The sequence below is a fragment of the Mobula hypostoma genome, unplaced genomic scaffold, assembly GCF_963921235.1.
Source record: "Mobula hypostoma unplaced genomic scaffold, sMobHyp1.1 scaffold_177, whole genome shotgun sequence".
NCBI lineage: Eukaryota > Metazoa > Chordata > Chondrichthyes > Myliobatiformes > Myliobatidae > Mobula > Mobula hypostoma.
In genome coordinates this window covers 84,998-108,314 of record NW_026948232.1, presented here as the reverse complement: position 1 = coordinate 108,314, position 23,317 = coordinate 84,998, and the positions used below count along the sequence as shown (strand labels likewise).

General features: G+C 41.6%; 1 protein-coding gene across 1 annotated transcript in view; it reads left to right on the top strand.

Moving 5' to 3' along the window:
- The window catches only part of LOC134342060 (sterol 26-hydroxylase, mitochondrial-like), a gene marked incomplete at its 5' end in the record, with an annotated part of 56,944 nt that overhangs the window by 5,609 nt on the left and 28,018 nt on the right, over positions 1-23,317 (top strand). The window contains one exon of the mRNA XM_063039992.1: positions 11,430-11,593. Within this exon, the coding sequence (XP_062896062.1) occupies positions 11,430-11,593 (164 nt within the window). The remainder of the gene's footprint in view (positions 1-11,429; positions 11,594-23,317) is intronic.

Here is a 23,317-nt window from a genome sequence, read left to right as displayed (position 1 = left end):
GGGGTTCTGAGTTGGATGATCAGCCATGATCATAATAAATGACAGTGCAGGCTCGAAGGGCCGAATGGCCTACTCCTGCACCTATTTTCTATGTTTCTATGTTTCTATAATTTTAAGGTGACTGGGGGAAAGTATAGAGGGGATGTGAGAGGTAGTTTTCTTTACACAGAGAGTGGTGGATGCATGGAACGCCATGCCAGGTGTGCAGGGGCGGTGCTAAGGTGGTGCTAGCTGGGGCTATAGCCCCAGCAGAAATTGCAATAGCCCCACCGAGAAATTAACTGCAGCTGCTTTGCTTTCTCTGTATAGTTTTGAATACAGCTTGTTTCTCCAGTTGATCTAGTGAAACAGCACCCCCAATTACCATGGCAGCCACGCAGCAATAAAGTTATAAGCTCTGTCAGATCCACTCTACACTTCTCCTTATTCATTCGTTGTCAATGTCTTGCCATTGCTGTCCTCAGATCAGTAAAGCTGATCTAAGATCACTTAAGGTGGTGATGTCACTCACACGAGAGATTGATAGTATACATCCAGGCACAGATCCATGGTCTTGCGAGACTAACGGATGCCACATGCACACACACACACACACACACACACACACACACAGACACACACACACACAGACACACACACACACACACACACACAGACACACACACAGACACACACACACACACACACACACACACACACACACACCACATTGTGCTCTTACAAGCGAGCGTGGGCCTGGCACGTGCATTATTTTGGCCGGCGTGAAAAATGGATCGATTTTTAGCGAGAAAATAACCTCATCCAGAGGAATCAGTGGTGTCTCAGCCTGAGTCTGTCTTAATTGAAAATGACATGCAGAAAGAAGTAAGTGGGGATGAGAATGACAGCAGTTCACCGAAGGAGTGTGAGGGTGAAGTAGAGGAACAAGAAATGGAACGGGAACCAGAAGAGAACGTGGCTGAAGCTGCTCTTAGTGCTAGTGGGAATACTGTTACTGATGTTAGCCAGCAGCATGAGGAAAGACCCCGTCAGCCAGCATTGAGAAAGTACCCTTCGCTGCTCGCAACAGTTTGGCAATCAGCAAACGAGTTTTATTCATGGCTGGTTTGGCCTGTACACCTGGCTGGAATATTGAATCATAAAAGATGCTACGTTCTGCTTCGCATGCAGCATTTCCTGTGTGGAGGACATGGGTTCCGTTCTGAGTCTACCTTCACTGTCACCGGTTACCGCAATTGGCGGAAAGCTACAACAGCTTTCAAAACCCACCATGTAAGTGCAGCTCATAAGTTTGCTATGGAGGCATGGGCCAAATTCAGATTGAGAAAACAAGACAGTTCAAGATTGGGAAATATGCTTGACAAAGGACATGCAAAGATTGTCCAAGAAAATAGTGAGTATATGGGAGCTGTGGTTGAGTCTCTACGCTATACTGCGTGCCAAGGCATTGCCCAGCGAGGACACTGGGAGAATGATGGATCTGGCAATAGGGGAAACTGTGTTGAGTTGCTCAGTGTTATTGGGAAGTTTGATTAGACTGTAGCTAAAAAAATAAAGGACAATCCTGGAAATGCGAAAAACACCCATCACGATATCCAAAATGAAATTATGGGTATTATGGCAGATATGGTCAGACGTCAAATAAGCGCAGAAATTAAGGAGGCTGGACATTTTGCCATCATGGTGGATGAAAGTAAAGACTTGAGTAAAAAGGAGCAAATATCAGTGGTGGTGCGGTATTTGCATAATGAAACAGTGCTTGAAGAATTCTTGCACTTCACTCCAGCAGAAGGATTGGACGCAGAGTCGCTTCGTAAAAGCATTGAACAGACACTTGCCCAGTGTGTTATTGATAAGAACGCGTGTACAGGTCAGTGTTATGACGGGGCGGCGGTGATGTCCGGGTGCAATAACGGGGTACAAGAGAGGTTCAGGAAAGAGGTCCAGCAGGCATTATATATACACTGCCATGCTCACAGACTTAACCTTGTTTTAGTGGATGTTGTGAGCAATGTACCACAAGCTGGTGAGTTTTTTGAAACTGTGCAGCTGCTTTACAATCAACTTTCCAGCTCTTGGCTCCATCTCTCCCCCTCCTGTCTTCTCCTATTATTTTGGATCTCCCCCTCCTCCTCCCACTTTCAAATCTCTTACTAACTCTTCCTTCAGTTAGTCCTGACGAAGGGTCTCGGCCTGAAACGTCGACTGTACCTCTTCCTAGAGATGCTGCCTGGCCTGCTGCGTTCACCAGCAACTTTGATGTGTGTTGCTTGAATTTCCAGCATCTGCAGGATTCCTCGTGTTTGCGTTTTTAAATTCACTACTGCGAAGCCTCTTCCGGTGATGCCTACACTGAAGAAGTTTAAATCTTCTCTTCGACGGGAGTTCAGTGAAACCATCATTCACTGCTCCCCATCTGTAATTTCTTCGGCTCTTCAACTTTTCGACCACGTTTTGACTCAGACTCGCTATCACAGCCATATATCCTTTCTTGGCCCTTTTGCCAATCACCTGTCCAGCTCTTGGCTCTATCCCTCCCCCTCCTGTCTTCTCCTATCATTTTGGATCTCCCCCTCCCCCTCCCACTTTCAAATCTCTTACTAGCTCTTCCTTCAGTTAGTCCTGACGAAGGGTCTCGGCCCGAAATGTCGACTGTATCTCTTTCTAGAGATGCTACCTGTTCACCAGCAACTTTGATGTGTGTTGCCCTTTTCAAACTCTGTTGCCCACGATCTTTTCATGAAGAAACAGAGAGAACTGGAATCAACTGCACAGACCATGGAGTTGAAGAAATTGTCAGATACACGCTGGGCATGGCAGTATACAGCTTTGTGGGCTATAAGGAAATCACTCCCTGCCATTCTAGCTACACTACAGGATATTATGGGTCAACCAAATGCACGGAGGAAAACGGAGGCCAGAGCTGTAAATGGACTGATTGACGAGCAGTTTGCTTTACTTCTCACTCTGTTTGAGGATTTATTCCAAGTCACCAAGTTCATGTCAGACCAGCTACAATCCTCCAGTTTGGAAATTTCATCCACTGTGGACTTGGCTCAGTCTATTATCGATGCACTCTCAGCAAAACGGGGAGAGGAATCATGGAGTGAAATTCAGACAAGAGCTAGGGACCTGTGCATCAAGGCCGGTATACAGAGCAGACCACGTGAAAGGAGACAGGCCCAGCCACCCCACCACCTACACGATTTTGTTGTTAAGGCCCAAACTGAATGCACACTTGTCACATCCTCTGATGACCTTCGCAACCACTGGTTCTATCCAGTTATAGACAGACTTCTGACTGAAATGAAAAGACGGTTCTCAGTTGAGACTAGGCGTGTTCTGACTGGAGTCTCAGCATTGAGTCTCAAACAAAAGTTCTTCCGAGACAAGAATTGTCTTTGGCCAATGGCCCAATACTATGGAGTGACTGAGGTGAACCTGACTGCAGAGCTACATCAGGTTCGGCGTCTGCTGGAAACAAAAGCAAGGACAGACAGTGAATGACACAGTGGAATTTCTAGCTCTAATGAGACCCTACCGCGATGCATTTATAGATTTATACAAACTAATCTGCAGATCACTGACTCTGCCCGTTACATCTGCCTCATGCGAACGGAGTTTCTCTTGCCTCAGATGCATCAAAAACTACTTAAGGAACAGCAGCGGCTATGCTCGGAACAACAATTTGGCTCTGTTGGCCATAAACAGCCAGAGGACCAAAGCACCTGACATCCAGAAAATCATTGATGCTTTCAACGTCAATCACAACAACAGACGAATTGTGCTTCTCTGAAAACATTAATGGTGAGTGCAGATGATTTTTTAAAAATTTGGGCCAAGACTAATGCTGATTATTATTATTATTTTGTGGTGGATACCCCATAGTCCTTATGATTCCTGCAAATCCTAAAATATTACATTTACTGCTATAAGCCTACTGGTTTTGCTTAGACTTCCAAGCGGTGATTCTGTTGATTTTTGTTTTAAATTCAGTAGCCTAATTAACTGAGGTGTTGCATGGTCAGAGTATGATTTGTCCAACTCCTGGTAAAGCCTTGCATCTGTTGTTTGCCTTATTTGATTTTAATAATGGTGTATCTTTTGGCATTGTCTGTCTATGTAATGCAAATAGCAGTGGACATTGTGGGTTAGTGTTGTGTTTTTCAGTTGAAAAGCCACACATTTGACGCTGATTGCGGGATTGGTGTGTGATTCATGTTGTGCGCTGTGGGTCAGATGCTCTGTTGGTTTGTTTGTTTATGCTCTGTGTAGCCCGGGTTGTCTCCGATGCTGCTGACACTGTCACAGTTCACTTCTATATTAGATCTATCAATTGCTGTTGCTTGTGAATCAACGGAGGCATCTATAGTCGCACATAATGCTTGAAACTGGCTTTTTAACGCCACACGTCTGGCCTTGTGAATACATATTACCATACAGTGCATCCCTCAGCACCATCACTGAATAATTCAGCCTCTCCGTAGCACCAGCAAGAACAAATCTCTGGTGCCGCCACTGCAGGTGTGGTGGTAGAGGCAGATACATTAGACATATTTAAGAAACTCTTAGATGGATGATAGAAAAATGGAGGGCTGTGCAGGAGGGGAGGGTTAGATTGATCTTATCGTAGTTAAAAGATTGGCTGAATGTAGTGGGTGGAAGGGCCTGCTGTAATTTGAATCTGAACCTGTGAGCATTATGTGCTGATTCCAAAAGTGCTTAAAGAAATAAAACTGCAGCCAAAAAAGTACAGGAAGTGGAAGGGGCCCCGTCCTGGAGAATGGTCTGCTAGTGGGTGTGCATTGTAAAATGACTCTTAATTCCCAGGCACTGTCAACCATTTACACACCTGTATTGCTGACGCATCCTTCTCCCTCCCCTGATGAGTTATTTAAAGTTTAAAGGAGATTTATGAGGCCACAGTTTCCTGGGACAGTGCCAGAGAACGTAAAGGAAGCAGATATCACTGTGGCGTTGAAAAGACACAGAACACAGATCAATACTGTACAGTACAGGCCCTTTAGCCCATGATGTTGTGCTGACCTTTTAGCCTGTTCCAATATCAATCTAACCCTTCCCTCCTACATAGCCCTAATTTTTTTTATCATCCGTGTGATTATCTAGGAGCTTCTTAAACGCCGGTAATGTACCTGCCTCTACCACCACCCAGGGCAAGGCGTTCCACAGACCCGCCTACTCTCTGTGTCAAAATCCCACCTTCTGCATTTTGACAGGCACATGAATGTGAGAGCTATGGATCACGTGCAGGCAGATATCCAGTTTAACTCTGCATCGTGGTTGGCTCCGTCATTGAAAGACCTGTGCTGTACATTACACTCAGTGGCCACCTTACTGGGTGCATTCTGTGTCTAACTAACTGCCCACTGGGTGTATGTCCACGGTCATCCACTTCAAGGTTCTACACCTTGTTGATTCAGAGATGTTCTTCTGCACACCAGTGTTCTTTGAGTTACTGTTGCCCTCCTGTCAGCTTGAACCAGCCTGGCAGCGCTCGGCTGAACTCTCTCGTTTGCCCACAGCACTGCTGCTCACGGGATGCTTTTTGTTTTTCACACAATTCTCTCTAAACTCTAGGCTGTTGTGCATGAAAATCTCAGGAAATCAGAAGTTTCTGAGATATTCAAAACATTCTGTCTGGTGCCAACAATCATTTCAAGATCAAAGTCACTTAGATCACATTTCTTCCCTATTCTGATGTTTGGGCTGAACAACAGCTGAGCTTCCTGACCATGTCTGCATGCTTCTATGCATTGAGTTGCTGCCACATGATTGACTGATGAGGTATTTCCATTACTGATATGAACCATAGAACCATAGAAACTACAGCACAGAAACAGGCCCTTTGGCCCTTCTTGGCTGTGCCAAACCATTTTCTGCCTAGTCCCACTGACCTGCACACGGACCATATCCCTCCATACACCTCCCATCCATGTATCTGTCCAATTTATTCTTAAATGTTAAAAAAGAACCCGCATTTACCACCTCGTCTGGCAGCTCATTCCATACTCCCACCACTCTCTGTGTGAAGAAGCCCCCCCTGTATGTACAGATGTGCCTAATAAATAGGCTACAGGAACAGATGTTCTACGCACGTTCAATGTTCCAGATGATGGCACCCATGATCTCTTGTATCTACAAACAGTAACTTGTCCAAATGTTGTACTTCACTGATTTATACTGCCCTGTATTCTAATGTGCACCATTCGGAAATGGTATTGGTATTAACATAGTAACATAGAAAACATACAGCGCAATACAGGCCCTTCGGCCCACAAAGCTGTACTGAACATGTCCCTATCTTAGAACTACCTAGGCTTTACCCATAGCCCTCTATTTTTCTAAGCTCCATGTAGCCAACAAGGTGTCTTTTAATCTCTTAAAAGGCCCTATCGTTTCCGCCTCCACCACTGCTGCTGGCAGCCCATTCCACGCACTCACCATGCTCTGCGTAAGAAAACTTACCGCTGACATCTCCTCTGTACCTACTTCCAAGCACGTTAAAACTATGCCCTCTCGTGCTAGCCATTTCAACCCTGGGGACTATCCACATGATCAATGCCTCTCATTATCTTGTACACCTCTATCAAATCACCTTTCATCCTCCGTCTCTCCAAGGAGAAAAGGCCAGGATCACCCAACCCATTCTCATAAGCCATGTTGCCCAATCCAGGCAACATCCTTGTAAATCTCCTCTGCACCCTTTCTATGGTTTCCATGTCCTTCCTATAGTGAGGCGACCAGAATTGAGCACAGTACTCCAAGTGGGGTCTGACCAAGGTCCTATATAGCTGCAACATTACCTCTCTCCTCTTAAACTCAATTCTATGATTGATGAAGGCCAATGCACCGTATGCCTTCTTAATCACATAGTCAACCTGCATTGCAGCTTTGAGTGTCCTATGGACTCGGACCCCAAGATCCCTCTGATCCTCCACACTGCCAAGAGTCTTATCATTAATACTATATTCTGCTGTCATATTTGACCTACCAAAGTGAACCACCTCACACTTATCTGGGTTGAACTCCATCTGCCACTTCTCAGCCCAGTTTTGCATCCTATCGATGTCCAGCTGTAACCTCTGACAGCCCTCCACACTATCCACAACACCCCCTACCTTTGTGTCATTAGAAAATTTACTAACCTATCCCTCCAGTTGCTCATCCAGGTCATTTATAAGAATCACGAAGAGAAGGGGTCCCAGAACAGATCCCTGAGGTCACCAGCCTCCATGCAGAATATGACCCGTCTACAACCACTCTTTGCCTTCTGTGGGCAAGCCAGTTCTAGATCCACAAATCAATGTCCCCTTGGATCTCATGCCTCCTTACCTTCTCAAAAAACCTTGCATGGGGTACCTTATCAAATGTCTTGCTAAAATCCTTATACACTACATCTGCAGCTCTACCTTCATCAACGTGTTTAGTCACATCCTCAAAAAATTCAATCAGGCTTGAAAGGCACAGCCTGCCTTTGACAAAGCCATGCTGAATATTCCTAATCATATTATGCCTCTCCAAATGTTCATAAATTCTGCCTCTTAGGATCTTCTCCATCAACTTACCAACCTGAAGTAAGACTCACTGGCCTATAATTTCCTGGGCTATCCCTACTCCGTTTCTTGAATAAGAGAACAACATCTGCAACCCTCCAATCCTCCAGAAACTCTCCTGTCCTTATTGATGATGCAAAGATCATTGCCAGAGGCTCAGCAATCTCCTCCTTCGCTTCCCACAGTAGCCTGGAGTACATCCCGTCTGGTCCCGGTAACTTATCCAACTTGATGCTTTCCAAAAGCTCCAGCACATCCTCTTGCTTAATATCTACGTTCTCAAGCTTTTCAGTCCACTGCAAGTCATCCCTATAATGGCCAAGATCCTTTTCCGTAGTGAATACTGCTATTTCGTTCGGTTCCATACACACTTTTCCATTGTCACACTTGATTGGTCCTATTCCCTCACGTCTTATCCTCTTGCTCTTCACATACTTGTAGAATCCCTTGGGATTTTCCTTTATCCTGTCCGCCAAGGCCTTCTCATGGCCCCGTCTGGCTCTCCTAATTTCATTCTTAAGCTCCTTCCTGCTAGCCTTATAATCTTACAGATTCCTATCATTACCTAGTTTTTTGAACCTTTTGTAAGCTCTTCTTTTCTTCTTGACTAGATTTACAACAGCTTTTGTGCACCACGGATCTTGTACCCTACCATCCTTTCCATATCTCATTGGAACGTACCTACTCTCTTAGAACCCCATGCAAATAGCCCTGAACATTTGCCACATTTCTTCAGTACATTTCCCTGAGAACATCTGTTTTCAATTTATGCTTCCAAGTTCCTGCCTGATAGCCTCATAGTTCCCCTTACTCCATTTAAGTTATCGTATCTCCCTCCAATGTTATGGTAAAGGAGATAGAATTTTGATCACTATCTCCAAAATGCTCCCTGACCAGGTTCATTTCCCAATACCAGATCAAGTACAGCCTCTCCTTTTGTAGGCTTATCTGTATATTGTGTCAAGAAACCTTCCTGAACACACCTAACAAACTCCACCCCATCTAAACCCCTCACTCTAGGGAGAGGCCAATCAATATTTGGGAAATGAAAATCTCCCACCGCAACAGACCTGTTATTATTACTCCTTTCCAGAATCTGTTTCCCTATCTGCTCCTCGATGCCCTGTTACTATTGGGTGGTCTATAAGAAACACCTAGTAGAGTTATTGACCCCTTCCTATTCCCAACTTCCACCCACAGAGACTCCGTAGACAAACCCTCCATGACTTCCTCCTTTTCTGCAGCCATGACACTATCTCTGATCAGCAGTGCCATGCACCTACCTCTTTTGCCTCCCTCCCTGTCCTGTCTGAAACATTTAAAGCCTGGCACTTGAAGTAGCTATTCCTGCCCCTGCACCATCCAAGTCTCTGTAATGGCCACAACATCATAGCTCCAAGTGCTGATCCATGCTCTAAGCTCATCCGCTTTGTTCATAATATTTCTCACATTAAAATAGACACACCTCAAACCATTGTTCTGAGCGCATCCCTTCTCTATCACCTGCCTATCCTCCCTTTCGCACTGTCTCCAAACTTTCTCTATTTGTGAGCCAACCTCCTTTTCCTCTGTCTCTTCAGTTTGACTCCCACCCCCCAGCAATCCTAGTTTAAACACTCCCCAACAGCCTTAGCAAACCTTCCTGCCAGGATATTGGTCTCTCTTGGAATCAAGTTCAACCCGTCCTTTTTGTACAGGTCACACCTGCCCCAGAAGAGGTCCCAATGATCCAGAAATCTGAATGCTTGCCCCCTGCTCCAACCCCTCAGCCACGCATTTAACCTCCACCTCATTCTATTCCTATACTCACTGTCACGTGACACAGCCAGTAATCCTGAGATTACTACCTTTGAGGTCCTGCTTCTCAACTTCTTTGCTAACTTCCTGTTGTCTTTTTTCAGGACCTCCTCCCTTTTCCTACCTATGTCGTTGGTACCAATATGTACCACGACCTCTGGCTGTTCTCCTTCCCACTTCAAGATATCGTGGACGTGATCAGAAACTTCCCGGACCCTGGCACCTGGGAGGCAAACTACCATCCGCGTTTCCCTCCTCCGTCCACAGAATCACCTATCTGACCCCCTAACTATAGAGTCCCCTATCACTGCTCCCATCCTCTTCCTTTCCATGCCCTTCTGAGCCACAGGGACAGACTCTGTGCCAGAGGCGTGGCCACTGTTGCTTCCCCCAGGTATGCCATTCCCCCAACAGCACTCAAGCAGGAGTACTTATTAAGGGGGACAGCCACTGAGGAACTCTCTAGTACCTGCTTCTTGTCCTTCCCTCTCCTGACTGTTACCCAGTTCTCTGTCTCCTGTGGTCCCGGGTGACTATCTGCCTTTAGCTCCTCTCTGTCACCTCCTCACTCTCCCTGACCAGATGATATTGGTTTATCATTGTCACATATACCAAGATACAGTTACAAAAACTTGTCTTGCATCCTGTTCATTGGGATCAGAACATTACACAGTGCAGAACAAGCTCAAACAATAACAATGCAGGGTAAAGTAACAGCTTGAGGGAAAGTGGTGGAGTCCAAGTAAACAATAAGGTACAAGATCATAATGGGGTAGATTGTGAGGTGAAGATTCCAACTTGCCATTCAAGGGAACTATTTAATAATCTTATAACAATGAGTAGAAGCCATCCTTGAGCCTGGTGGTGCATGCTTTCAGGCTATTGTATCCTCTACCTGACAGGAGAGAGAAGAGAGAATGTTTGGGGTAGGTGGAGTTTCTGATTATACTGGTTACTTTACTGAGACAGCGAGAAGTGCAGACAGGGTACTTGGAAGGTAGTTTGGTTTCCATGGTGTACTGAGCTGTGTGCACAACTCTCTGCAGTTTCTTGTGCACAGTTGTTGTCAGTCCAAGCTCTTATGCATCCAGATAGGATGCTTTCTATGTTGCATTGACAAAAGTTGGTAAGGGTTGATAAGGACATGCTGAATTTCTTTAGTCTCCTGAAGAAGTACTAACTGGTTGATCTTTAAATTAGTTTACAAACCATAACAGTGATCAATTTCTGTAGAATAGGGGTGGTCATAGGTGCTCTTTGTGATTTTTTTATAAGTGACTTGGATGAGGACGTAGAGGGGTGGATTCATAAGCTTTCAGATGACACCGAAAGTTGGTGATGTTGTGGGATTCCAACTCTTGCAGATCTGCTAGTGCTTCAGAGGTGCTGAGAATTGAACTTCTGGAGTTCTGCTGGAGGCAAGGGACAGGGGAGTTCGATTTCTGCAGGCCTGCTGAAGCTTGTGGACTGTGGGGAGGTCAATTCTTGTAGGTCTGATGGAGGTGAGGGACAGGGGTTAATTAAATTACTCAGGTCTACTGGAGGTGAGGGACAGGGGCAAGTTCAATTCCTGCAGGTCTGCTGGAGGTGAGGAACAAGACATTCTATTCCTGCGGGTTCGCTGGAGGTGAAGGACAGGGGAGTTCAAATCTTGCAAGTCTGCTAGAGGTGAAGAATGGGGAGTTCAATTCTTGCAGGTTAGCTAGAGGTAAGGGATGGAGATTTGAATTCATGCAGAATTGCTGGCACTTGTGTGGTGTGGGGAGGTCAATTCCTGCAAGTCTGCTGGAGATATGGGACATGGAAGAGTTCACCTCCTGCAGGTCTGATGAGGTCAGGGACAAGAAGTTTCCAAATCCTGCAGATCTTCTGGAGCATGAGGGTGGGGGAATGCCCAACTCCTGGGGATCTGCGGGAGTTGTCAGACAGTCAGGGGAGTTGCTTCAGCTCCTGCTGGTCTGCTGGAGCTGTGGCATGGATCCCACTGATCTGCTGGTGCTGCATGCTAACCGCCAATATTTTACTGGATCTAACGAATTGCACATCTTTGATCTTTAGCTGAGAAGCTCGTCAACAAGAAGATAAAGGAGATCCAGGAGAAAATGGAGAAAGGAGAAGAAGTGAGTGGGGAATATCTCACATACCTGTTGACCAACACCAAAATGACGCCCTCGGACATCTACGGCAGTTTGTCTGAATTACTGATAGCTGCAGTGGATACGGTAAGAGAAGCGGGTTCGTTAATAATGTTTAGATCAAAAAGAACAAAATTCAAAGTTCAAAGTAAGTTTATTATCAAAGATAGTATGTATCACCATAGACTACCCTGAGATTCATCTTCATGCAGGCATTTCAGTAGAACAAGAAACGCTATAGAATGAATGAAAAACTACACACAAACACTGGTAAACAAGCAATGTACAAAAGAAAACAAACTATGTAAATACAAAAAAAATCACTAAATATATGAATAATTTTGACCAAATGAGTTATAGAGTCCTTGACTGTGAGTCCATAGTTCGAGGAATTAGTTCAGTGTCAAATCCATGTCTGTGAGTCCAGAGATTGTGAATCAGTTCAGGGTCTTTCAATATTTTTATTAGTTTCTACATAGAAGAATACAGAGTACAAGAAAGAATATATAACGGTAAAAAAAACTACCAATTACCAATATATGGTGTATATTAAAATGGGAATGTCAGTTTTTAATAAATCCAATCCGATAGTCAGAATTAATAGACGGTAAAATATTTTCAAATCTACGAGCCAGAACTTTAGAAAGAATTTTAGTATCAACATTGAGTAATGAAATTGGCCTTTATGAAGAGCATTCAGTTGGATCTTGTTCTTTTTCAGGATAAGCGAAATAGAAGCTTCAGAAAAAGATTGAGGCAAACTATCCAATTTGAAAGAATCCATAAAGACTAAGTGTAACTGCGGTATAATTAATGAAGAAAAAGCCTTATAAAATTTTCCAGAAAATCCATCTGGACCTGGAGCCTTCCCCGAGTGTAATGAATGTATAGCCGCGGCGATTTCCTCATAAGAAATGGGTTGATCCATCTGTTTGCAATTATTTGCAGAAAGTGCAGGGATATTGAATTGATCTAGAAAATTAATCATTACAGTATTTTCAGAATAATCAGTTGTCCTATCACCAATAGTTTTGCAAATTTCTTTAATTTGTCATTTAACTGCAGAAGTTTTTAATTGGTTAGCCAATACTTTGCCTGATTTACCTCCGTGAATGTAAAATTGAGTTTTATCTTTAAGAAGTTGAGTTTCAATTGGATATGTTAACAGAAGATCATATTTAGTTTTAACTTCAACACATCTTTTATATAAAACAGGATCTGGAGCTAGAGCATATTTTTGATCTAATTGTTTCAATTGATTGGCTAATTCAATTCTTTCTTTATTAGCTTTATTCTTAACATTCACAGTATAAGAAATCATTTGTCCTCTAATATAGGCCTAGAAAGTATCCTATGCAATAAGATTAGAAGTCTCTTCCTTTTTATTCTCTTCAAAAAGACAAAATAATATGCTTCTCTAGAAATTTTTAAAAATTCCTTATCAGATAACAAAGTTGTATTAAAACACCAAAATCTATTGGTTTGAGGAAGACCAGGGAGTTTTAAAGATAGAAATATAGGAGCATGATCTGAAACAGCAATCTCTTTATATTCACAGGAATGAACTAATGAAATCATTTGACTATTGACAAAAAAGATCAATCCTGGAATATGTATGATGAACATGGAAAAAAAAATGAATACTCCCTATCTAAAGGATATAAAACACACCAAACATCAACTATACCACACTTCAATAAAAAGGATTGAATAAACAAAGCTGACTTATTTAGAGATGCTGGTTTAAAAGATGATCGGGCTAAAATTGGGTCTAGCCAACAGTTAAAACCTCCTCCCATCACCAAAGAATAAAGATACAGTTCTGATAAAAATGAAAAAAAGTGCTTGAAGAATATTGGATCATCTACATATGGAGCATACACATTGGCAAATACTGTTAATTTATTATCTAGTTTTCTTGAAATTATAAAAAATGTCATTAGTATCAGACACTACTTTATGTTGGACAAAGGAAAATATATTATCTGTAAGAATCGAAACTCCTCTAGATTTGGCCTGAAACAGAAGAGTGAAAACAAAGTCCATTTCAACGGCTAAAAAAATGTAGGTTATCACATTTGCGTATGTGAGTTTCTTGTAAAAAAACATAATAGGGACCTTAAATTTCTTAATATAAGCAAATATCTTATTATGTTTAACAGGGTGATTTAACCGTTGTGCGTTAAAACTGAGTAAATAAATAGTTTGGTCAATTTTTAATATTATTTAAAGGAAGGGTTAAAATGTAAGTTAAAAAGCAAGCCATAAACTTTGAGAAATGGTAACCAAGCAACAAGTTGGCTAAAAGTTTGAAAACAGCTTCTGGGGGAAAAAAACAGTTCAGTGTCGATTCCGTGACAGTGAGTCCCGAGATTGTGAAACATTTCAGTGTCGAATCGGTAACCGTCACTCCAGAGATTGTGAAACAGTTCAGTGTCGAATCAATGACTGTGAAGTCCAGAGACTGTGAAACAGTTCAGTGTCTTCCAATATTTTTATTAGTTTCTACATAGAAGAATACAGAGTACCAGAAAGTATATATAAAGGTAAAAAAAACCTACCTATTACATTATCTATTCATAATAACAATCTCATTACCCCGTATTCATGTAAGATAGTCAAAGTTGTATTGAAATATACTCATTTATTACAAAAAAAAAGGTCTGACCCCTACCAAGACCGAAGCTGTTTATTAAGGAGAAAAAAAAGTAAAATACCTTCTTGTATGATAATAATTAATAATAGCTAACATCTAAATTTAAACAACGAATTGAGGGTTTTGAAAGTTTTGAAAATAATTCAGAAAAGGTCCCCACAATGTTTGAAAGTCTTGATGAGATTCAGAAATTGAACAACGAATCTTTTCTAAATCTCAGCCTGATATAACATCGCATGAGTAGGAAGAGGAACATCTTTTCATTTAAACCAAAGTGCCCTCCTAGCTATAAGAGAGCTAAAGGCCAAAATATTTAAATCAAATGTGTTCAGCTTGATATCTTGCCCAGCAACAATACCAAATAGGGCCATCAGAGGTATAGGCTTAAAATTGACTTTGAAAAGTAAAGAAAAAGATTGAAAAACTTCCTTCCAATATTTTTCAACACATGGATAAGTCCAAAACGTATGAATTAATGAAGCTTCTCCATTATTACATCTGTCACAGTAGGGAGATATATCCGAATAAAAATGAGATAGCTTATCTTTAGTCATATGGACTCTAAGTATCACCTTAAATTGTATGAGGGAATGGTGAGCACATAGCGCTGAAGTATTAACCAGTCTAAAAATTTCATTCCAAGTTTCCTCAGATATTGATGTCTGTAAATCTTTTTCCCAGAGATTCTTAATTTTGTCTAAAGGAACATTCCTCGTCTCTAGTAATGTACCATGAATATTAGATATTAAACCATTATAAAAAGGAGTCAAACTAAAAACTACATCTAGTAAGTTCTTATCTGAGTTTATAGGATTAATTGAGATCTTAGAAAGTCTCTGATTTGTAGATATCCAAAAAAAGTGAGTTTTGGGTAAGCTATATTTAGCTGACAATTGCTCAAATAAAAAAAGATTTCCTCCAACAAACAGATCCCAAAAACATTTAATACCCAACCTGTTCCATTCTTTAAAAACTAAATCAGTCACGGAGGTTTAAAAAGATTAGAATAAATGGGACTAGAAAGGGAAAATCTCAATAAACCAAAAAGTTTTCTAAATTGTATCCAGATCCTCAGAGTATGTTTAACTATTAAATTATCAGTTAGTTTACTTACAAATAAAGGAACTGAGGATCTAAGAAGAAAAATAATAGAAAATTTATTAACAGAGTTTGCTTCTAAAGAAACCCACACCGGACAGTCTACACGATTAATATAATATAGCCAAAATGTAAGATATTAGAAACATAGAAACATAGAAAATAGGTGCAGGAGTAGGCCATTCGGCCCTTCGAGCCTGCACCGCCATTTATTATGATCATGGCTGATCATCCAACTCAGAACCCAGCCTTCCCTCCATACCCCCTGACCCCTGTAGCCACAAGGGCCATATCTAACTTCCTTTTAAACATAGCTAATGAACTGGCCTCAACAGTTTGCTGTGGCAGAGAATTCCACAGATTCACCACTCTCTGTGTGAAGAAGTTTTTCCTAACCTCGGTCCTAAAAGGCTTCCCCTCTATCCTCAAACTGTGACCCCTCGTTCTAGACCTCCCCAACATCGGGAACAATCTTCCTGCATCTAGCCTGTCCAATCCCTTTAGGATCTTATACGTTTCAATCAGATCCCCCCTCAATCTTCTAAATTCCAACGAGTACAAGCCCAGTTCATCCAGTCTTTCTTCATATGAAAGACCTGCCATCCCAGGAATCAATCTGGTGAACCTTCTTTGTACTCCCTCTATGGCAAAGATGTCTTTCCTCAGATTAGGGGACCAAAACTGCACACAATACTCCAGGTGTGGTCTCACCAAGGCCTTGTACAACTGCAGTAGTACCTCCCTGCTCCTGTACTCGAATCCTCTCGCTATAAATGCCAGCATACCGTTCGCCTTTTTCACCGCCTGCTGTACCTGCATGCCCACTTTCAATGACTGGTGTATAATGACACCCAGGTCTCGTTGCACCTCCCCTTTTCCTAATCGGCCACCATTCAGATAATATTGTATATTAATTGCCCAGTAATAAAACCTAAAATTAGGTAAGGCTAAACCTCCAGACTTTTTAGGTTTTTCAAGATGAACTTTATTTAAATGAGGATGTTTATTTTTCCATATATAGGAGGATAAAATAGATTCAAGAGAGTCAAAAAAGTATTTAGGAATGAAAACGGGTAAAGCCTGAAAAACATATATAAGTTTAGGTAGTATTCATTTTAATATAATTAGCTCGTCCAATCAATGATATTGAAAGAGGTGACCAATTTAATAATATCTTTTTAACATGGTTCAATAAAGTAAGAAAGTTTTCTTTAAACAAGTGTTTGTAATTCGTAGTGATTATTACACCCAAATAAGTAAATTGATTCCTTACAATTTTAAAAGGGAGATTAGTATTAATTGATACCAAATTATTTAAAAGAAATAATTCATTGTTATGTAGGTTCATAGAAACATAGAAACATAGAAAATAGGTGCAGGAGTAGGCCATTCGGCCCTTCGAGCCTGCACCGCCATTTATTATGATCATGGCTGATCATCCAACTCAGAACCCCGCCCCAGCCTTCCCTCCATACCCCCTGACCCCTGTAGCCACAAGGGCCATATCTAACTCCCTCTTAAACATAGCCAATGAACTGGCCTCAACAGTTTCCTGTGGCAGAGAATTCCACAGATTCACCACTCTCCGTGTGAAGAAGTTTTTCCTAATCTCGGTCCTAAAAGGCTTCCCCTCCATCCTCAAACTGTGACCCCTCGTTCTGGACTTCCCCAACATCGGGAACAATCTTCCTGCATCTAGCCTGTCCAATCCCTTTAGGATCTTATACGTTTCAATCAGATCCCCCCTCAATCTTCTAAATTCATATCCTGAAAACTGGCTAAAACGGGAGAGCAAAGAAAGTACACAAGGTAACGAGGTCTCAACATTAGAGATAAAAAGCACTATATCATCAGCATAAAGCGAGATTTTGTGGGTGATACCTTTCCTTAAAATACCACAGATATCACTAGATTCTCGAAAAGCAATGGCAAGGGGCTCTAAAGCTATATCAAAAAGCAAAGGACTCAATGGATAGCCTTGTCTAGTTCTGCGGTAAAGTTTAAATGGTTTGGAATTTTGAAAATTAGTAGGAACCCGAGCAGAAGGAGATAAATAAAGTAATTTAATCCATTGAATAAAATTTGGTCCAAAATTAAATTTTTCTCAGGTTTTAAATAAATAATTCCATTCAACCTGATCGAAGGCCTTCTCAGCATCTAAGGATATCATACATTCCAATATCTCCTGAGAAGGAGAGTAAGTAACATTTAATACACGGCATATATTAAAATGGGAATGTCAGTTTTTAATAAATCCATTCTGATCGCCAGAAGTAATAGAAAGAAAAATATTTTCAATTATACAAGCCAGAACTTTAGAAAGAATTTTATTATCAGCATTGAGTAATAGAAACATAGAAAATAGGTGCAGGAGTAGGCCATTCGGCCCTTCGACCCTGCACCACCATTTATTATGATCATGGCTGATCATCCAACTCAGAACCCCGCCCCAGCCTTCCCTCCATACCCCCTGACCCCTGTAGCCACAAGGGCCATATCTAACTCCCTCTTAAATATAGCCAATGAACTGGCCTCAACTGTTTCCTGTGGCAGAGAATTCCACAGATTCACCACTCTCTGTGTGAAGAAGTTTTTCCTAATCTCGGTCCTAAAAGGCTTCCCCTCTATCCTCAAACTGTGACCCCTCGTTCTGGACTTCCCCAACATCGGGAACAATCTTCCTGCATCTAGCCTGTCCAATCCCTTTAGGATCTTATACGTTTCAATCAGATCCCCCCTCAATCTTCTAAATTCCAACGAGTACAAGCCCAGTTCATCCAGTCTTTCTTCATATGAAAGTCCTGCCATCCCAGGAATCAATCTGGTGAACCTTCTTTGTACTCCCTCTATGGCAAAGATGTCTTTCCTCAGATTAGGGGACCAAAACTGCACACAATACTCCAGGTGTGGTCTCACCAAGGCCTTGTACAACTGCAGTAGTACCTCCCTGCTCCTGTACTCGAATCCTCTCGCTATAAATGCCAGCATACCATTCGCTTTTTTCACCGCCTGCTGTACCTGCATGCCCACTTTCAATGACTGGTGTATAATGACACCCAGGTCTCGTTGCACTTCCCCTTTTCCTAATCGGCCACCATTCAGATAATAATCTGTTTTCCTAATTTTGCCACCAAAGTGGATAACTTCACATTTATCCACATTAAATTGCATCTGCCATGAATTTGCCCACTCACCCAACCTATCCAAGTCACCCTGCATCCTCTTAGCATCCTCCTCACAGCTAACACTGCCACCCAGCTTCGTGTCATCCACAAACTTGGAGATGCTGCATTTAATTCCCTCATCCAAGTCATTAATATATATTGTAAACAACTGGGGTCCCAGCACTGAGCCTTGCGGTACCCCACTAGTCACTGCCTGCCATTCTGAAAAGGTCCCGTTTATTCCTACTCTTTGCTTCCTGTCTGCTAACCAATTCTCTATCCACATCAATACCTTACCCCCAATACCGTGTGCTTTAAGTTTGCACACTAATCTCCTGTGTGGGACCTTGTCAAAAGCCTTTTGAAAATCCAAATATACCACATCCACTGGTTCTCCCCTATCCACTCTACTAGTTACATCCTCAAAAAATTCTATGAGATTCGTCAGACATGATTTGCCTTTCACAAATCCATGCTGACTTTGTCCGATGATTTCACCGCTTTCCAAATGTGCTGTTATCACATCTTTGATAACTGACTCCAGCAGTTTCCCCACCACCGACGTTAGGCTAACCGGTCTGTAATTCCCCGGTTTCTCTCTCCCTCCTTTTTTAAAAAGTGGGGTTACATTAGCCACCCTCCAATCCTCAGGAACTAGTCCAGAATCTAACGAGTTTTGAAAAATTATCACTAATGCATCCACTATTTCTTGGGCTACTTCCTTAAACACTCTTGGATGCAGACCATCTGGCCCTGGGGATTTATCTGCCTTCAATCCCTTCAATTTACCTAACACCACTTCCCTACTAACATGTATTTCGCTCAGTTCCTCCATCTCACTGGACCCTCTGTCCCCTACTATTTCTGGAAGATTATTTATGTCCTCCTTAGTGAAGACAGAACCAAAGTAATTATTCAATTGGTCTGCCATGTCCTTGCTCCCCATAATCAATTCACCTGTTTCTGTCTGAAGGGGACCTACATTTGTCTTTGCCAGTCTTTTCCTTTTTACATATCTATAAAAGCTTTTACAGTCAGTTTTTATGTTCCCCGCCAGCATTCTCTCATAATCTTTTTTCCCCTTCCTAATTAAGCCCTTTGTCCTCCTCTGCTGAACTCTGAATTTCTTCCAGTCCTCAGGTGAGCCACTTTTTCTGGCTAATTTGTATGCTTCTTCTTTGGAATTGATACTATCCCTAATTTCTCTTGTCAGCCACGGATGCACTACCTTTCTTGATTTATTCTTTTGCCAAACTGGGATGAACAATTGTTGTAGTTTAAATGCTTGCCATTGCATATCCACTGTCAATCTTTTAAGTGTTACTTGCCAGTCTATCTTAGCTAATTCACGTCTCATACCTTCAAAGTTACCCCTCTTTAAGTTCAGAACCTTTGTTTCTGAATTAACTATGTCACTCTCCATCTTAATGAAGAATTCCACCATATTATGGTCACTCTTACCCAAGGGGCCTCTCACGACAAGATTGCTAATTAACCCTTCCTCATTGCTCAAAACCCAGTCCAGAATAGCCTGCTCTCTAGTTGGTTCCTCGACATGTTGGTTCAAAAAACCATCCCACATACATTCCAAGAAATCCTCTTCCTCAGCACCTTTACCAATTTGGTTCACCCAATCTACATGTAGATTGAAGTCACCCATTATAACTGCTGTTCCTTTATTGCACACATTTCTAATTTCCTGTTTAATACCATCTCCGACCTCACTACTACTGTTAGGTGGCCTGTACACAACTCCCACCAGCGTTTTCTGCCCCTTAGTGTTATGCAGCTCTACCCATATCGATTCCACATCTTCCCGGCTTATGTCCTTCCTTTCTATTGCGTTAATCTCCTCTTTAACCAGCAACACCACCCCACCTCCTTTTCTTTCATGTCTATCCATCCTGAATATTGAATATCCCTGAACGTTGAGCTCCCATCCTTGGTCACCCTGGAGCCATGTCTCTGTGATCCCAACTATATCATAATCATTAATAACAATCTGCACTTTCAATTCATCCACCTTGTTACGAATGCTCCTTGCATTGACACACAAAGCCTTCAGGCACTCTTTTACAACTCTCTTAGCCCTTATACAATTATGTTGAAAAGTGGCCCTTTTTAATGCTTGCCCTGGATTTGTCGGCCTGCCACTTTTACTTTTCTCCTTACTACTTTTTGCTTCTACCCTCACTTTACACCCCTCTGTCTCTGCACTGGTTCCCATCCCCCTGTTGTGAACTAACCTCCTCACGCCTAGCCTCTTTAATTTGATTCCCACCCCCCAACCATTCTAGTTTAAAGTCACCTCAGTAGCCCTCGCTAATCTCCCTGCCAGGATATTGGTCCCCCTAGGATTCAAGTGTAACCCGTCCTTTTTGTACAGGTCACGCCTGCGCCAAAAGAGGTCCCAATGATCCAAAAACTTGAATCCCTGCCCCCTGCTCCAATCCCTCAGCCACGCATTTATCCTCCACCTCATCGCATTCCTACTCTCACTGTCGCGTGGCACGGGCAGTAATCCCGAGATTACTACCTTTGCATTCCTTTTTCTCAACTCCCTTCCTAGCTCCCTATATTCTCCTTTCAGGACCTCATCCCTTTTCCTACCTATGTCATTGGTACCTATATGTACCACGACCTCTGGCTCCTCTCCCTCCCACTTCAGGATATCTTGAACACGATCAGAAATATCCCGGACCCTGGCACCAGGGAGGCAAACTACCATCCGGGTCTCTGGACTGCGTCCACAGAATCGCCTATCTGACCCCCTATCGAGTCCCCTATCACAACCGCCCTCCTCTTCCTTGCCCTACCCTTCTGAGCTACAGGGCCGGACTCTGTGCCGGAGGCACGGCCACTGAAATTGGCCTTTATGAAGAGCATTCAGTTGGATCTTGTTCTTTTTCAGGATAAGCGAAATAGAAGCTTCAGAAAAAGATTGAGGCAAACTACCCAATTTGAAAGAATCCATAAAGACTAAGTGTAACTGCGGTATAATTAATGAACAAAAAGCCTTATAAAATTTTCCAGAAAATCCATCTGGACCTGGAGCCTTCCCCGAGTGTAATGAATGTATAGCCTCGGTGATTTCCTCATAAGAAATGGGTTGATCCATCTGTTTGCAATTATTTGCAGAAAGTGCCGGGATATTGAATTGGTCTAGAAAATTAATCATTACAGTATTATCTTTAGGGGAATCAGAACTATAAAGTTTAGAATAGAATTCTCTAAGGGTATCATTTATTTCAGAATAATCTAATTTCAGAATAGTCCTATCACCATTAGTTTTGCAAATTTCTTTAATTTGTCATTTAACTGCAGAAGTTTTTAATTGGTTGGCCAATACTTTGCCTAATTTATCTCTGTGAATGTAAAATTGAGTTTTATCTTTAAGAAGTTGAGTTTCAATTGAATATGTTAACAGAAGTTCATATTTAGTTTTAACTTCAACACGTCTTTCATATAAAACAAGAATTTGAGCTGGAGCATATTTTTGATCTAATTGTTTCAACTGATTGGCTAATTCAATTCTTTCTTTATTAGTTTTATTCTTAACATTCGCAGTATAAGAAATAAATTGTTCTTTCATATAGGCCTTGAAAGTATCCCATACAGTAAGATTAGAAGTCTCTTCCTTTTTATTCTCTTCAAAAAACAAAATCATATGCTTCTCCAGAAATTTTAAAAATTCCTTATCAGATAACAAAGTTGTATTAAAACGCCAAAATCTGTTGGTTTGAGGGAGACCAGGGAGTTTTAAAGATAGAAATATAGGAGCATGATCTGAAACAGCAATCTCTTTATATTCAGAGGAATGATCTGATGAAATCATTTGACTATCGATAAAAAAAATCAATCCTGGAATATGTATGATGAACATGGGAAAAAAAACGAATACTCCCTATTATATAAAAAACACCAAACATCAACTATACCACACTTCAATAAAAAGGATTGAATAAACAAAGCTGACTTATTTAGAGATGCTGGTTTAGAAGATGATCGGGCTAAAATTTGGTCTAGCCAACAGTTAAAACCTCCTCCCATCACCAAAGAATAAAGATTCAGATCTGATAAAAATGAAAAAAAGTGCTCAAAGAATCCCGGATCATCTACATTTGGGGCATACACTTTGGCAAATACTGTTAATTTATTATCTAGTTTTCCTGAAACTATAACAAAATGTCTATTAGTATCAGACACTACTGTATGTTGGACAAAAGAAAGTGTATTATCTGTAAGAATCGAAACTCCTCTAGATTTGGCCTGAAAAAGAAATGTGAAAACGAAGTCCATTTCAACGGCTAAAAAAATGTACGTTATCACATTTGCACATGTGAGTTTCTTGTAAAAAAATAATAGGGACCTTAAATTTCTTAATATAAGCAAATATGTTATTATGTTTAACAGGGTGATTTAACCTTTTTGCGTTAAAACTGAGTAAATTAATGGTTTGGTCCATTTTTAATATTGTTTAAAGGAAGGGTTAAAATGTAAATTAAAATGCAAGCCATAAACCTTGAGAAATGGTAACCAAGCAACAAGTTGGCTAAAAATTCGAAAACAGCTTCTGGGAAAAAAAACCTGTTACGTACCCCGTAACTGGGTTGCCAAACCAGCAGAAATGGATCACTCAGTTGGAGTCTGGAGTACTAGAACTAAGAAAGTTTTATTAAAGAAATAAGCAACACAGTAATCGAAAGGATAATAAATGCAACAGTTCAGCGATGATAGACACACATGTGCACAGAATTAAGATAACAGCATCAATCAAGCTCTATCGTTGTCTAGGGGTACATGACCAAATTTCAAAGTGACTCAAAGTTCAGTCCAGTTCAGTTTGCAGTAATCGTTGCCATGGTGATGGACAACGTGGGGGAAGAGAGAGAG